General features: G+C 42.9%; 1 protein-coding gene across 4 annotated transcripts in view; it reads left to right on the top strand.

Moving 5' to 3' along the window:
* LOC124009995 (partitioning defective 3 homolog) overlaps positions 1-16,785 on the top strand; it is a 257,276-nt gene that overhangs the window by 182,104 nt on the left and 58,387 nt on the right. For all 4 annotated transcript variants that reach the window (XM_046322291.1, XM_046322288.1, XM_046322287.1 and 1 more), the window contains one exon: positions 2,447-2,686. In XM_046322291.1, coding sequence (XP_046178247.1) covers positions 2,447-2,686 — 240 coding nt within the window. The remainder of the gene's footprint in view (positions 1-2,446; positions 2,687-16,785) is intronic.

Here is a 16,785-nt window from a genome sequence, read left to right as displayed (position 1 = left end):
GCCAGGAAGAAGGGCTAGATCAACCATTGGACCGAACAATGGTCTCAGCCCTGACATGTTTCTGTGAGGAAACCCTCCGAGGTCTTAATGATTGGCCCTGATGAGAGATGGAAACATCTGTACTTGGCATAGAGTATAGGAGCTATAATGGATTTTATACTAGGGGGGGTGGCATCAGAACCAGGGATGATGAGTGGCCTTTCCTCAGCTTCCACACATAACAATGTGCCATTGTGTCCACTGTGTAATGATAATGTCCCTTGGTGGCAACTGACAGCTATACAATAATGATAAAACATGGTGAAAGAAAGGAAACTCAGATGGAAGGTCCTGTGGGATAAGCGACACGTAATCCTGTGACATAAAATCTGATCACTTTATATTCCAGACAGTTGATTCACCAGACAGATGCTTGCTTTTTGTCTGTGTCCCAAATGATACTATATTCCCTATATAGTGTGCTACATTTGACCAGGCCACGTGTACTATATAGGGAATAGGGTGCCGTTTGGACGGCACAAAACAATTAGGTTTTTCTGTCTATCTGTGAAATGCAGGCCCTGGTCCCTGACCCTCACCTGAGTAAATTCATCCACTCAGTCAATCAGAGGTAGATTTTCTCTGGCCTCTGGCCTTGACCAATCAATATGTGTTTTGCCGGAGGAATTGTAACTCTCAACTGGTCCTTGGGAAAGGAACTCTGCCATTATAGATCAGACATTGATTAGGTAGAAGTTTCTGCCTCTGCACCTTTTCCCAGGGTACCCTACTCCTAAACCTCCACAGATTGTCTAAGTACTTCATTGCAGTCGTGGAAGCTTTCCACTAGAAGAGGGTTTATTAAAAGACATCGTAAGTGTTCTAGAGAGGGGAGCAGCAGCTGCCTGTGAACATAGGGTTTGCATCTCAAATGGCACTCTATTCCCTGTATAGGGCTCTGGACTAGGTTGAGGAATATATAAAGTATTCAGACCCCTTGACTTCTTCCGCATTTTGTAACGTTACAGGTTTATTCTGAAATTGATTACATTGTTTTTTTCCCCTCATCAATAGACACGTAACATTCCATAATGACAAAACAAAAATAGGTTTATATAATTTTTTTGCAATTTTAATACAAATAAAAAATGGAAATTACACATTTACATAAGTATTCAGACACTTTACTCAGTACTTTGTTGAAGCACCTTTGGCAGCGATTACAGCATCAGTTCTTCTTGGGTATGACACTATAATCTTGGCACACTTGTATTTGGGGATTTTCTCCCATTCTTCTCTGCAGATCCCCTCAAGCTCGTTGCTGCACAGCTATTTTCAGGTCTCTCCAGATTTGGTCGATCGGGTTCAAGTCTGGGCTCTGGCTGGGCCACTCAAGGACATTGAGACTTGTCCCGAAGCCTCTCTTGCATTGTCTTGGCTGTGTGCTTAAGGTCATGGTCCTGTTGGAAGGTGATCCTTCGCCCCAGTCTGAGCAGGTTTTCATCAAGGATCTCTCTCTAGACTTTGCTTTGTTCATCTTTGCCTCGATCCTGACTAGTCTCCCAGTCCCTGCTTCTGAAAAACAACCCCACAGCATGATGCTGCCACCACCATGCTTCACCGTAGGGATGGTGCCGGGTTTCCTCCAGACGTGACACTTGGCATTCAGGTCAATGAGTTCAATATCTTGGTTTCATCAGACTAGAGAATCTTGTTTCTCATGGTCTGAGAGTCTTTAGGTGCCTTTTGGCAAACTCCAAGCTGGTTGTCATGTGCCTTTTTAACTGAGGAGTGGCTTCCGTCTGGCCAATCTACCACCAAGGCCTGATTGGTGGAGTGCTGCAGAGGTGGTTGTCCTTCTAGAAGTTTCTCCCATCTCCACAGAGGAACTCTGGAGCTCTGTCAGAGTGACCATTAGGTTGTTGATTACTTTCCTGACCAATGCCCTTCTCCCCAAATTGCTCAGTTTGGCCGGGCGGACAGCTCTAGGAAGTGCCTCGACACAATCCTGTCTCGGGGCGCTACTGACAATTCCGTTGACCTCATGGCTTGGTTTTTGCTCTGACGTGCACTGTCAACTGTGCGACCTATTATAGAAAGGTGTGTGCCTTTCCAAATCATGTCCAATCAATTGAATTTACCACAGGTGGACTCCAATCAAGTTGTAGAAACATCTCAACGATCATCAGTGGAAACAGGATGCATCGGAGTTCAATTTTGAGTCTCATAGCAAAGGGTCTGAATGCTTATGTAAATGAGGTATTTCTGTTTATTATTTTGAGGTATTGTGTGCAGATTGCTTAGGATTTTTTATGTTTATTCATTTTAGAATAAGTCTGTAACGTAACAAAATGAGGGGGGAAAATCAAGGGGTCTGAATACTTTCCGTGGGTACTGTATGCTGCCATTGGGGACTCGTCCAGTTTTCTTTTTGAGGAATCAATGAAGAAAAATTATTTTCCTCCAGGATCCAGGCTAAGACCCGGGAGCTGCGGGAGCGCCAGGCACGGGAGAGGGACTACGCTGAGATCCTAGATGTCAACCTGAGCCGAGACGAGGAGCACCCCTACGCAGGCATCGGGCCCCTGGACACGTCCCTGGACAGCCGGCCCCAGAGCCCCCGAGACAACCACCATCAAGATTCCTCCCTGTACACACAAGTCAGCAAAACCCGCAATGCAAATGGACGCCCTCCCTCCGCCGACAGGTAGGGGCTCGAGGGTCTATCCCACGCTATGAGGAGCAGATCTGAGTTCAAATACTATTTCAAATCGTTCAAATACTTTGGCCATTGTCTCTAGCCTGCCAGGAGTGCCAGATTGGGCAGAGGTTGCCATTGTGAGACTATTATATTGGTCCATTAACCCAGGCAAGCTCGGTTAAAGTATTTGAAATGATTTAAAATACTATTTGAACCCAGGTCTGATGAAATGAAGAGTGGTAGTAATATCAAGCACTATTAAGTAGCACTTCTGCATGGCAGTTTGGTTTTATACTTGTGTTATAGACAGACCATCATGTAAAGATGGAATCTGCAGTATGGGGCACGGCGCCACTGGCAGCCCAAACACTGTTGTTTTTGTTGCCGAGATGAGAAGTGTCTCACAAAATGTTATTTTTTTTAAAGTCAGTACATATTGTGCTCTGCTATCACGCCTGCAGTGATTGCCAAGGGGGAAAACAGTGGTCATGGTTTGCAGTAACTTCTTTGGTGTTGTAATATCGCAAACGGACGTGGCTGTTTCACCATTATGGATTCCAGCTTCAAGCCTCTGAGGTGTTGAATAACTCATTCCTGAGATAATTAGCGTCTTGCCGTGCCTGAGTAATGCTAGGAGAAACACCGTTGCGCATACAGTACCTCCACATTTTTACGCTGCGTCACTCACTTTCATCTATAAGTATTCTATATCCTAGCACTGAGTAGCTACAGTATAGGAGGCTGATATACTCTGACTTGTGTCTTAGTCCAGCCATCAAATCTCACCCCAGGAAAACAAGTGCAGGCAGTTAAATGTCACCACTCTACTGACTGGGACTCACTGGTGATTACCTTGCTTCTCCTGAGGGGGGGGGGTGTAAGGAAGGCAGCATTTCTACATTTTCTCTTCTGCTCTCCTGATCTACTTCCCCCGTCTCTTACATGTTCATGTCATAGTATTCGTCCCAAATGCCACCCTATTTCCTACATAGATTGCTTCGGCATTTATAGGGAATAGGAACTACTTGGGCCCTAGTCAAAAGTAGTGCACTTAAGAGGGATACAGGTGTAATTTGAGATGCAAACATAAAGAAACATATCCTCAGGCTGACTGTTCACTTTCCTTTGGGATTGGCTGTCTGTCAATCATCTCACACCATTCCCAAGACTGACTTCAACTTTCAACTGTATTGTCCCTGAGGAAATTGCTTTCGCAGCAATGGTCATACATGAAATACATCAAATCGTATATTGACAAATCTTTATTCCTACTATGTTATTCATTCATTCATAGTCAGGGTCCTTCTGTAGCTCAGTTGGTAGAGCATGGCGCTTGTAACGCCAGGGTAGTGGGTTCGATCCCCGGGACCACCCATACGTAGAATGTATGCACACATGACTGTAAGTCGCTTTGGATAAAAGCGTCTGCTAAATGGCATATATTATTATTATTATTATATATTATGCCATAGTGAACACAGGGGCCACTGCAGTGACAGTACTTTACATCACACTAAAGGCTGTGACGAGAAACCATAAGCCCGTAGGCCCTCTTATCTACAGCAAATGGCACCCTATTCCCTATATAGTGCACTACTTTTGACCAGATCCCTATGTGCCCCGGTGCCATTTGAGCCGACGCCTCAGTATTCCATTGTAGAACTGTATGGCCTGGAGCACAGTACAGATTAATAATCTGGGATGATTTCCCAAGACAGAGTGAATACAGTTATCCTGGGTGTTACTTCACATCCCTCTACTCAGATGTGTGTAGATGTATTAATACTGTATGTAGTATTGATGTATAATTCATTGTGCTGCCGCAGTGTAAAGGTTTGGATATAGTTCTAGAGAGGGGATGTGTGAAGAAGGAATGAATAGCATTCCCATGCACTGCGGCTGTTAAGAGACAATACCACGGAGCACTCGTTCAATAGACATAGTCTGGGACATCGTGCGTGTTCATGACCCCGTTGCATCAGAACCACTGGCCCAATCTGTTTCATCTTTGCTTGTGTTTGGCTCTTCGGTGCTACTTCAGCATTATGTCGGGTCACAGGTGGTAATGGTATTGTTTTTGTTTTTTTCAAGTTAGAGCGGACATTGTTTTGTTGTGCTGTGCATCACTTGGGGGGGGGGGTGAGGTTTTTGAAAGACTTGCCCCTCCCCCTGAAGACATTAATCATAAGCAGATGTACCATCACAAACCTACAACTTTATTAGAAATGTGTTCACGTCTCAAATGCCACCCTATTCTCTATATAGTGCACTACTTTTGACCAAGAGCCCTGATCAGAAGTAGTGCAGTATCTAGTGAATAGGGTGCCATTTTGAACGCAGATTTGATTTGATTTCTGAAAATCATTATTCCCTTGGAAAGCGTTTGGAAATAATGCCACTGCGAAGTAGAGGCACAGTGTATTACACCATGGGAATTTTTAGAAGTAGAGGCACAGTGTATTACACCATGGGAATTTTTAGAAGTAGAGGCACAGTGTATTACACCATGGGAATTTTTAGAAGTAGAGGCACAGTGTATTACACCATGGGAATTTTTAGAAGTAGAGGCACAGTGTATTACACCATGGGAATTTTTAGAAGTAGAGGCACAGTGTATTACACCATGGGAATTTTTAGAAGTAGAGGCACAGTGTATTACACCATGGGAATTTTTAGAAGTAGAGGCACAGTGTATTACACCATGGGAATTTTTTGAAGTAGAGGCACAGTGTATTACACCATGGGAATTTTTAGAAGTAGAGGCACAGTGTATTACACCATGGGAATTTTTAGAAGTAGAGTATTTGATTTGATTGCAAAATATTTTTTTATTGCAAGTTGAAGATGTATAAGTTGGGACTACTTTCCTGTTTCTTTATAGGGATTTATATGTCGTCAGTTCAACTTGATTACTGTACACTATGCTCCGAGGGGCACTGCACATGTCAAGCAGAACTGGTGCGATAGAATTCGTGTTTATATATCTGTTACTCGATACTGGGCAACATTTACTTAAGATTTAAACGAGTGTTTGTGTCAGTAACTTTCTGTTGAATATTGGTACATGTAACAATAAACACATCTAAGATGTTAGGTTTTTTGCGTAGACCTCAAACTATAAGAAAATACACCTCGGGGGAGGTTGTTATACTAACTGGAGAAAACCAGGAAGTGTGTTTCCTTCAGGACTTCTACACAGAGCAGGGAGTTTATTAACAGCCCACCATAGGAGGGAGAGGTGGGAGCCCTGTAGCTTTTCCCAAGTCAAGTAGCAGGAATGTTTGTCATTAAGGTCCTGTATGGCAGTAAGGACTGATATAAGAGCCTTGCTGCTGTGGACATTATACACAGAACAGGAAGCTGAGAGGGAGAAAGAAAGAGTTCTGCCGGGGAAAGGAGAGCATACATGCCCTGGTAGCTTGTGCACAGGCAGAATCGTCTTTGGTAAGCCTGAAGGCGTCAGCATGCTTCAGTTTGGCTGGAGGCTACCTGAGCAAGTGTGCTCGTATACTCCCTTAAAAGACCTTCGCTTGAAAATGAAAAAAAGAAGTGTCAATAGTACCGTTTGTCTGTTTTGAGACGCCGTAGCCATTATACACTTCCTCAAAATAGTCCGAAATAACTCAAGAAGTCTGTCACTCATTTTGACGTTTTTGCCAAGAGGATCTTAGTTTCAATTTTACATCTTCGATGTTTGGACCAATATTTCTCAATAAATAAATGTGCATGAAAACAAGTAGTCTCTCATTGAATGATACACTTTATTAAACAATCCCTACTATTGACCAATCATCGACGAAGGGGCATAGACTTCGGCTTGCCTCCAAGAAAATGTTATGTGCCCAAACAGCCCAAAAAATCCAAGTCCAAAACAAACAAAAATGTCACACAGTCGGCATAATACACTACATGGCCAAAAGTATATGAACATGTGCTCGTTGAACATCTCATTCCAAGATCATGGGCATTAATAAGGAGTTGATTTCCACTCAATGTTGGAACATTGCTGCAGGGACTTGCTTCCATTCAGCCACAAGAGCATTAGTGAGGTTGGACACTGATGTTTGGCTATCAGGCCTGGAACGCAGTTCGTGTTCCAATTCATCCCAAAAGGTGTTCGATGGGGTTGAGATCAGGGCTGTGTGCAGGCCAGTCAAGTTTTTCCACACCGATCTTGACAAACCATTTCTGTATGGACCTCACTTTGTGCATTGGGTCATTGTCATGCTGAAACAGGAAAGGGCCTTCCCCAAACTGTTGCCACAAAGTCGAAGCATAGAATCATCAAGAATGTCATTGTATGCTGTAGCGTTAATTAAGAGTTACCTTCACTCAAGGAGCCTAGCCCGCACGCTGAAAAACAGCCCCAGAACGTTATTCCTCCTCCACCAAACTTTACAGTTGGCACTATGCATTCAGGCAGGTAGCGATCGCCTGCCGTCCGCCAAACCCAAATTCTTCCGTTGGACTGCCAGGCGGCGAAGCGTGATTCATCAACAAACCATTATTGTGCTGACGTTGCTTCCAGAGGCAGTTTGGAACTCGGTAGTGTGCGCTTCAGCCCTCGGCAGTCATGTTCCGTCAGGTTGTGTGGCCTACCACTTCGCTCCTGAGCCAATGTTGCTTTTAGACGGTTCCACTTCACAATAACAGCACTTACAGTTGACCGGGGGCAGCACTAGCAGGGCAGACATTTGACGAGCTGACTTGTTGGGAAGGTGGCATCCTATGATGGTGCCACGTTGAAAATCACTGAGCTCTTCAGTACGGGCCATTCTACTGCCAACGTGTGTCTGTGGATATTGCGTAGCCGTGTGCCCGATTTTATACACCTGTCAGCAACGGGTGTGGCTGAAATAACCAAATCCGCCAATCCTAAGGGGTTTCCACACTCTACCGAACTGTTTCTGCTGGAAAGCATGCGAACGCCCAAATGACACCCTATTCCCTAAGTAGTGCACTACCTTTGACCATATCTCTATGCCCCAAGTATAACTTCTACTATGTAGTTCAGGGCTAATGTCATAAAAGAGATGAAGTAATTGATATGACCCGCAGTATGTGACCGACTCATGTCCATGGCCCTATAGTATTTACGGTACGTGTTATTATTATCATACCAAGGGGGAGATGTGCTGTCTGAACTGCCCGAGTCTGTCTCGAAATGAGAGAGACGGAATATTATTTTTAATTCCTCTCAGAGCTATAAAATCTCCCAGCGCCCTTTTGGCCGCTTGACTGAGAAGGAAAACAAACCTGCAGCTGCATAAATATACAGCGGAATTCATTTTCTAATTGCCTTCGCTTTCAAAAACTACGGCCCATCAGAAATGTCAATTTAACTGTGCAGCGTAAAATGAGTCTGCCAGAAGCTTCGTGAAACCCAGGGGAGAAGTCAGCCATTTCCTCCACCCTGAGAGCCATGACTGACTTCTGTCAACTTCATCATACTGCGGAATGACAGCACCATTCCCTCCGCCCAGCTCCAAAACAACTTGCCCGTCGTTAACCATTTGTTTACACTTTCTTCAGTCGTGTTACAGTACCTCATTGGCTAGCTAGCGAACAACCTGGTAACTTGACCAGTGTGTCCAAACATTTTGGTGGCATAGAAAGAAAGGGAAGGGGGATATCTTGTTCATGAGATCAGTGATCCTAGTGATGAATTCATGACGGATATCTTGCATGTCATTAACAAACCTTACGTTTTTAAAGAGAGCGTGTACAATTGTCAATGTAAATACATCGCAATTGGAAAGTAGTGCTTTTACACAATGTAGAAATCCTAATAATCCACAAATGACTTGGTACTGGTACCCTGTGTATATAGCGAGGTTATCGTTACTCATTGTGTATATAGCGAGGTTATCGTTACTCATTGTGTATATAGCGAGGTTATCGTTACTCATTGTGTATATAGCGAGGTTATCGTTACTCATTGTGTATATAGCGAGGTTATCGTTACTCATTGTGTATATAGCGAGGTTATCGTTACTCATTGTGTATATAGCGAGGTTATCGTTACTCATTGTGTATATAGCGAGGTTATCGTTACTCGTTACTCATTGTGTATATAGCGAGGTTATCGTTACTCATTGTGTATATAGCGAGGTTATCGTTACTCCCTGTGTATATAGCGAGGTTATCGTTACTCATTGTGTATATAGCGAGGTTATCTCATTGTTACTCATTGTGTATATAGCGAGGTTATCGTTACTCATTGTGTATATAGCGAGGTTATCGTTACTCCCTGTGTATATAGCGAGGTTATCGTTACTCATTGTGTATATAGCGAGGTTATCGTTACTCATTGTGTATATAGCGAGGTTATCGTTACTCATTGTGTATATAGCGAGGTTATCGTTACTCATTGTGTATATAGCGAGGTTATCGTTACTCATTGTGTATATAGCGAGGTTATCGTTACTCATTGTGTATATAGCGAGGTTATCGTTACTCCCTGTGTATATAGCGAGGTTATCGTTACTCATTGTGTATATAGCGAGGTTATCGTTACTCATTGTGTATATAGCGAGGTTATCGTTACTCATTGTGTATATAGCGAGGTTATCGTTACTCATTGTGTATATAGCGAGGTTATCGTTACTCATTGTGTATATAGCGAGGTTATCGTTACTCATTGTGTATATAGCGAGGTTATCGTTACTCATTGTGTATATAGCGAGGTTATCGTTACTCATTGTGTATATAGCGAGGTTATCGTTACTCATTGTGTATATAGCGAGGTTATCGTTACTCATTGTGTATATAGCGAGGTTATCGTTACTCATTGTGTATATAGCGAGGTTATCGTTACTCATTGTGTATATATTCCTGGTGCTGTTATTTTCTGTTTTTCTCAGCGTTGTTGGGAATGGCCTGTAAGTAAGCATCTGACTGTTAGTCTACACCTGTTGTTTTTCTCAGCGTTGTTGGGAATGGCCTGTAAGTAAGCATCTGACTGTTAGTCTACACCTGTTGTTTTTCTCAGCGTTGTTGGGAATGGCCTGTAAGTAAGCATCTGACTGTTAGTCTACACCTGTTGTTTTTCTCAGCGTTGTTGGGAATGGCCTGTAAGTAAGCATCTGACTGTTAGTCTACACCTGTTGTTTTTCTCAGCGTTGTTGGGAATGGCCTGTAAGTAAGCATCTGACTGTTAGTCTACACCTGTTGTTTTTCTCAGCGTTGTTGGGAATGGCCTGTAAGTAAGCATCTGACTGTTAGTCTACACCTGTTGTTTTTCTCAGCGTTGTTGGGAATGGCCTGTAAGTAAACATCTGACTGTTAGTCTACACCTGTTGTTTTTCGAAGCATGTGACAAATAACATTTTATTTGATTTTGATGTGACTGGTATTTGTGTCAGCGTTTTAGCTTTGATAATAAACAAGTGTCTTCACAGTGTTACATATTTGTTTCTAAGGCACAAGATGTACTTCAAAAGTAGCTAGAATTCATAATAGGCCCGATATACAGCACATTCGGAAAGTATTCAACCCCCTTGACTTTTTTCACTAATCGTTTTCTTTCTTCATCAATCTACATCCATAATGACAACACAAAAACAGTTTTTTAGACATAAGTATTCAGACCCTTTACTCTACTTTGCTAAAGCATCTTTGGCAGCGATTACAGCCTCGAGTCTTCTTGGGTAGGACGCTACAAGCTTGGCACACTTGTATTTGGTGAATTTCTCCCAATTTTTTCTGCAAATCCTCTCAAGCTCTGTCAGGTTGGATGGGGAGCATCGCTGCACAACTATTTTCAGGTCTCACCAGAGATGTTCGATCGGTTTCAAGTCCGGGCTCTGACTGGGCCACTCAAGGACATTGAGAGACTTGTCCTGAAGCCACTCCTGTGTTGTCTTGGCTGTGTGCTAAGGGTCGTTGTCCTGTTGGAAGGTGAACCTTCGCCCCAGTCTGAGGTCCTGAGCGCCCCGGAGCAGGTTTTCATCAAGGATCTCTGTAGATTTTGCTCCATTCATCTTTCCTTCCATCCTGACTGGTCTCCCAGTCCCTGCTTCTGAAAAACATCCCCACAGCATGATGCTCCCACCACCATGCTTCACTGTAGAGATGGTTCCAGGTTTCCTCCAGATGTGACACTTGGCATTCAGGCCAAAGAGTTCAATCTTGGTTTCATCATACCAGAGAATCTTGTTTCTCATGGTCTGAGTCCTTTAGGTTCCTTTTTTTGGCAAACTCCATGTGGGCTGTTATGTGCCTTTACTGAGGAGTGGCTTCCATTTCATAGCAAAGTGTCTGAATACTTATGTAAATAAGGTATTTCTGTTTTTATTTTTAATACATTTGCAAACATTTCCAAAAACCTGTTTTTGCTTTGTCCATATGGGGTATTGTGTGTCGATTGAGATGTATTATTTTTAATTTAATCCATTTTAGAATAAGACTGTAACATAACAAAATGTGGAACAAGTCCAGATGTTTGAATACTTTCTGAATGCACTGTAGGCGGTATCTCAATCCATAATATAAATCGTCATTTCTGGCGCTCCTAAATGTCACGTGGTGCTCCTAACTTTTAAATTGGGAGCACCAGTGCTACCAATGAAACGTTTTAATTTAGAGCCCTGGTTGCGACATCGTTGAAACAGCATTGAGCTTTTTGTGGAGTTTACAGGCGTTGGTACTGTGTTACACTGTGAGAATGCAACTCGGCTGGGTTCATATGGGCAGCCTTGTAACAGCATTTATGGAGAGAGCAAGTGAAAGAAAATGATTTACGTTGAAATTGGGTTTATCGTGCTGTAATTGGTCTTTTTTAATGGCGTTTCTATGTTTATTGCGTTGGTGGTGTCGTAGCTGTAGCTTTAAGTTAAGAATACTCTCTCCCTCTCTCTCTCTCGCTCTCTGTGGGCTCGTCCATCATGGTCCTCTGCCAAATTTCATAACCTCTCCTGGATATTGTGGTTGGTCCGACTTGCCCTCTCCGTCTGTAACCTTTTCCCACAATTACTGTGTATATTTCACAAGGTCTTGAGTTAACGTTTGACATCTGGTAACATTTGTCATAATCCTGTGACTCCTAAGCCCCCAGATAGACTGCTAATGGAATGTCACAGAGGACTTCATGCTCTGTTCTAGTCTACTTGGCAACAGTGGTGTCGGCCATCAATATAGTCCCTGTCGGTATTCGTCGCGTATTAATAAGGGATTCTACGCCCACAAATTGGGGAAAACCAACATTCTTTCCCATTGACCCCCATTGTAAAAGAGGCAATTTTATTTGTATTTTTTACAAAAATAACAAAACATAACAAAAAGCTGATGTGTTGTACAAAAAATGTCGACCTTCGGTTCGCAACGCTCCCAAGTATGGAAATAGATCCTGCGAGATAAGCCCTGTGGCTCGGTGTGAGAAATGTGGGGACGTGGTGTCCTGGTATGGCTGCACGTAAGTTAGCTATGTGTGTGGAAAACATTTCATCACGTGTACGACATTTTACTTGTGTTGTACAGTCCGTTTTGTAATTCCACTCTCTTACTTGTAACAGTATAGTCGGTTTGTTTGTGTTGTAGGTCTTGGGGAACACAAGTGGCTGCGAGCATCGTCATGAAAAGGGGCATGAGGGAAGCCCTAAAATATTACGTTTGAGAATGCTAGGGTACAGGCAATGTTTAAAAGGAAGCTTTATACATGTTTTGATTTCATTAAATTGAGTTTTGTAATTGACTAAAGCAAGCATACATCAAGAAAACGTTTGAAAAGGTCAAGTTTATGCTGTGAGCCAATGGGGTAACCTTGGTAACCACCGGTTGTTTTCCCCAGGCTGGCAGGGTTGCAACGTTCAACCTGATACTGACTCGGTGTATCTATATTCTAGAGACTACTTTAGTGCGAACCACAGAGCATTGGGACGATTCACTTGAAAGGGCCATTCTGGGATTCAAACGTTTTTAGTAAACAGCTGAGTGATGGGGCTGGAGAAATTGAGCAACTCTTCAAATCTTAGACCATCCACGAGATCAAAAAATACCCCCCAATCCAAAAATGGATGTACCAATCCCCGATTTACCCTTTTAATATGTTTCAGATTAGTAAGCGTGTTCTTTTCTTGGTGTATATATCGTGAATGCACACATGCAGTGTTCCATCACGTGATGGAGGGTAAAACAAGTTAATTAACTCCTGTATCTGTATTGTTTCATCCCCCTCTAGGAGAATAGAGACCTGGGTTGAATGCTCCCTCTGTGGGATTTCATGTGATTTGATTCCCCAGCTCTGAGGCTGTTGTTATTAAATCTGCTCCATTATATTCATTTAGGCCTGTAAGAAAAAGCCCTCCGCTCCAAAGGAACATATCGGTCACATCGTATCACAAACGCACAAGAAGATATGAAACAGCTAGCCAAGCAGTGTCTCTGAGTCTACTTCCCAAATGCCACTCTATTCCATATAGGGCTCTGGTTAAAAGTAGTGCACTATATAGGAAAGAAGGTGCCATTTAGGACACACGACGAGGTTCTGGAGCTACAGTGAGTGACGTCACACCACAGGGGGTCGCGTCAACCTTGTTCGGTCTACTGGTTTGCAGATGAATAGAAAAGGCAATTGAATGTGGGCCCACTCAGGATTGTGTGTGTGTGTGTGTATGCATGTACCAGAGGGCAATTAATTCCCACATTCAGTGTGAGTAAACACACGGCTAATCCCCCTCCATTCAGGCAGAGGGCTTTCAGATACCCAGCAGGAATCACACACACACTCCCACACACACACATAAACATAGTCATACGCAAGGCAGATTCAGCAACATACGATGTTGACACAAAAAATATTGGTTTCAAGCAAAGGAGAATGGTTAAAATAGTAAGATGATAATGTGTTGAGATAGAAAAGCCTCTGCAAGATCGAGAAAGTGCTGTTCTGAAAGAACAGATTGAATAACATACACAAAAATCAGGCCAGATATATCAGACTGGCACCAGTTAGTTAATCCACCTTTCCATCCACATATGTATATGTGATAAACCCTAATCCTGTGTTTGACCTATTGCTAATATCTTGATCTGCTTTACAGATTTCCATTTCTGCTTTTTAGATGCAGTGGCTATGTCCCAAATGGCTCCCTATATAATGCACTATTTTTTGCACCATAGGCCCATTTGGTCAAATGTGTGCATTATACAGGGTGCCCTTTGGGATGGAGCCCTTTGGGATGGAGGCTGTGTTTCTCAAGCTGCTTTGTAGATATGTAATTCTTTAGTATAGTAGATGGATTACCGGACTCGTTACTAACAGTTTATTACAGGGTGTTTCTTCAATATTCAATAAACCAGTATGTAATATGTTACTGTTGGTTAAATATGTGGCTATAGATTTTAACGATCCACTACCGGCACCCATCTGCTCCTCTCTGTGACGGAGTCATCTCTTACTTAATCTATAAGGAAGACATACTGTCCTGTTCTCTCCTTAATCCAGGGGTGCTGGCAACAGCCTATGAGGCTTTGGTTTGGGGGAGGCAGTTAACTTGCCTAAAATTCCCAGGTTTTCCAGAATTCCTAATAGTAGGATTCAGGTATTCCTCCTTATTCCCTCCCACCCCTGATTCCGGGGTTCTTCCAAACCGGGATTTCTAGAAAAACTGGGAATTTTGTGAAAGTTGGTCAACCCTAATCCTGCCTGAATGTGCCTCTATGCCTCTATGGCCATTGTTTTAGCCCCCTTTGGCTTTAGTCCCCTTTGCCTTCATTGGTTAGGTCGTTGGTGTTGTGTACAGCTCAATTCCAGTCAGTCAAGTAACAAAACATTCCTAAAAACGTTTTTGATGCTCTTAGCTGCTTTGACAAAGGTTTTAAACTGAAAAGAGGGTTGCATGAATGTGAGTTGGATGTGGGATGAGGTGGGTGAGGATGTCAATAGGTTGAATAAGTGATATTAGTGGCAAATGGCTTCCAATGCCCTATATAGTGCACTACTTTTGGCCTGTAGTAGCACTTTATAGGGAATAGGTTGCCATTCGGGATGCAGCCTTTGCCTCCTATCCTTCCCTACTAGCACATGATAAGCCTCCAATCTCTTTACTGTATCTGTCTGCCTGTTTGTATGCTGGATTAGGATTACACCTGTTTATCACACACACACTGCATATATTGCCTCACTGAAACAAAATGGCGGAATACCATTGCAGAATGTATTCCTTCAATGTGCCCATGCATTTTGTAGCTTGTCTTTTTATCTAGAGGCTGCTCCATTTGTGAATAATGTGGCTAAATGTTCATGACCCTAAATGTTCATGAACTCCTCTAGGGGTTGGTTTGCATCTGAACACAACAGACAACGGCACCAAACTGATTAGCAGAGAACCATAGAACCTGTGGCTCAGTCTGTTACACACACACACACACACACACACACACACACACACACACACACACACACACACACACACACACTACAGGGCAGAGGAAATAGAGACAGGTCAGCACCGCAGATTCCAAATGATGGTAAATTGCCTGTTAAACGTATGCCTGGTCACTCAGGGACAGTTGGATGGCCGTCTAGCCGTCTGTTCTGCCTCGTATTGACCATGTCTGGTGTTTGTCAGAATGATGTCATCCACTCTCCTCTCATATCTGGTGCCAGACGGGCGTAGTCCTAATTGGAGCTGAGTCCCACCAACAGGGGCTTCTCCATAGGGATGCATTACATTAGTGTTCTATTTAATTCTATGGGCTTCCCTCTAAGGTCACTGGTTGAATCCTTGGTCTGTGACAAGCACGTAATCCTGGCAGTATAAATACAATCGTATCACAAAGTACAATATGTTTTTTTTTTATCCAGCATAAACACTTAACATTCTTAGGTCCATCAACATCTGTAATGCACTTGCATTGCATTACTGGTAAAAGATCTTAGACAGCTGTTGCAGTGATTTACACAAACAGTATGTGCTTCACATGAACCTTTAATGGCGCTGGCCCCATGTATTTTTTACATAATTCCCTCCAGAAACTCCCCTTTGGCCCCATCAGTTCTGGATCCATCCAGCTGAGAACTCTTTGACGTTTGGCTTGAGTTCTCCTGTGGACTGACTAGGTTCACTTTGCACACTACCACTGACCCTTTAACCCTGGCAGCATGCCGACCCACATTTACAGTGTTTCCCCTTTATACATATAGAAGCGGTGCCTCGCCGCTACGCACCTGATGTTTGTAGAAACATCTCAAGGGTGATCAATGGAAACAGGATGCACCTGAGCTCAATTTCGAGTATCACAGCAATGGGTGTGAATACTCATGGAAATAAGGTATTTCTTATTTCATTTTTTTATACATTTGCAAAAATGTATTTAAAGAAATATTTTGCTTTCTCGTTATGGGGTATTGTGTGTAGACTGATGAGGAAACATTTTTATTGAATCAATTTTATAATAATATAATTTATGCCGAATTGCGCTTTTAAGATCAGAGTGACATTTTGCAACATATATTTGTAGAATTTGATGCATTCAGAGTCTTTTGAGGTTAAATGTAGATGGGCAATCTCATGCTTCAAACTATTTATTTAAAGCCACTGGTTGGGTTACTGGTTATAATGACTTTAAAGGGAGCGTTTTATTTCAGATGGTGTCAACATCATTTAATTTCAATTACTTTTGGTGTAGAATACCCTTTTAAAAAGTCACCCAAAGTGACCTTCTCACTGTTGTTCTACAAAAAAATCTCTCGGTTGGGTATGCCCCGGAGACGGCCTATGGGTGCTGGTCGAAAGTAGTGCACTATATAGGGAATTGGGTACATGTTCTGCCCTACTCTTTCCTCCAGAACACAGCATTAGCTCACCTTAAATTGGGTTGTGTTATGGCAACTAGCTGGGGAGAGGAAAGGATTATAAACAATCTAATAAACTCTTCGATTAAAGACCTTTGAACTGTGGACTCCTGTTGCCAGGCAACACTGTACACATCTCAGAGGCCAGGCCATGCAGGGCTGTGGCTCATCTCTACTCACAAGGCCCCAGCTCCAGAGCTGGGCTCAGATACTTGTTTTGCCCTGTTTATTGAGCTTGCCTGGAGAAATGGGACCAATGGAAAAGTCCCAAAGAGGGCCAATCCTTGCTCACTTTCTAGGTAGGCTAAAG

The sequence above is a fragment of the Oncorhynchus gorbuscha genome, linkage group LG22 (assembly GCF_021184085.1).
Source record: "Oncorhynchus gorbuscha isolate QuinsamMale2020 ecotype Even-year linkage group LG22, OgorEven_v1.0, whole genome shotgun sequence".
In the NCBI taxonomy this organism is placed as follows: Eukaryota; Metazoa; Chordata; class Actinopteri; order Salmoniformes; family Salmonidae; genus Oncorhynchus; species Oncorhynchus gorbuscha.
This window is presented reverse-complemented; position numbering and strand designations above follow the sequence as displayed.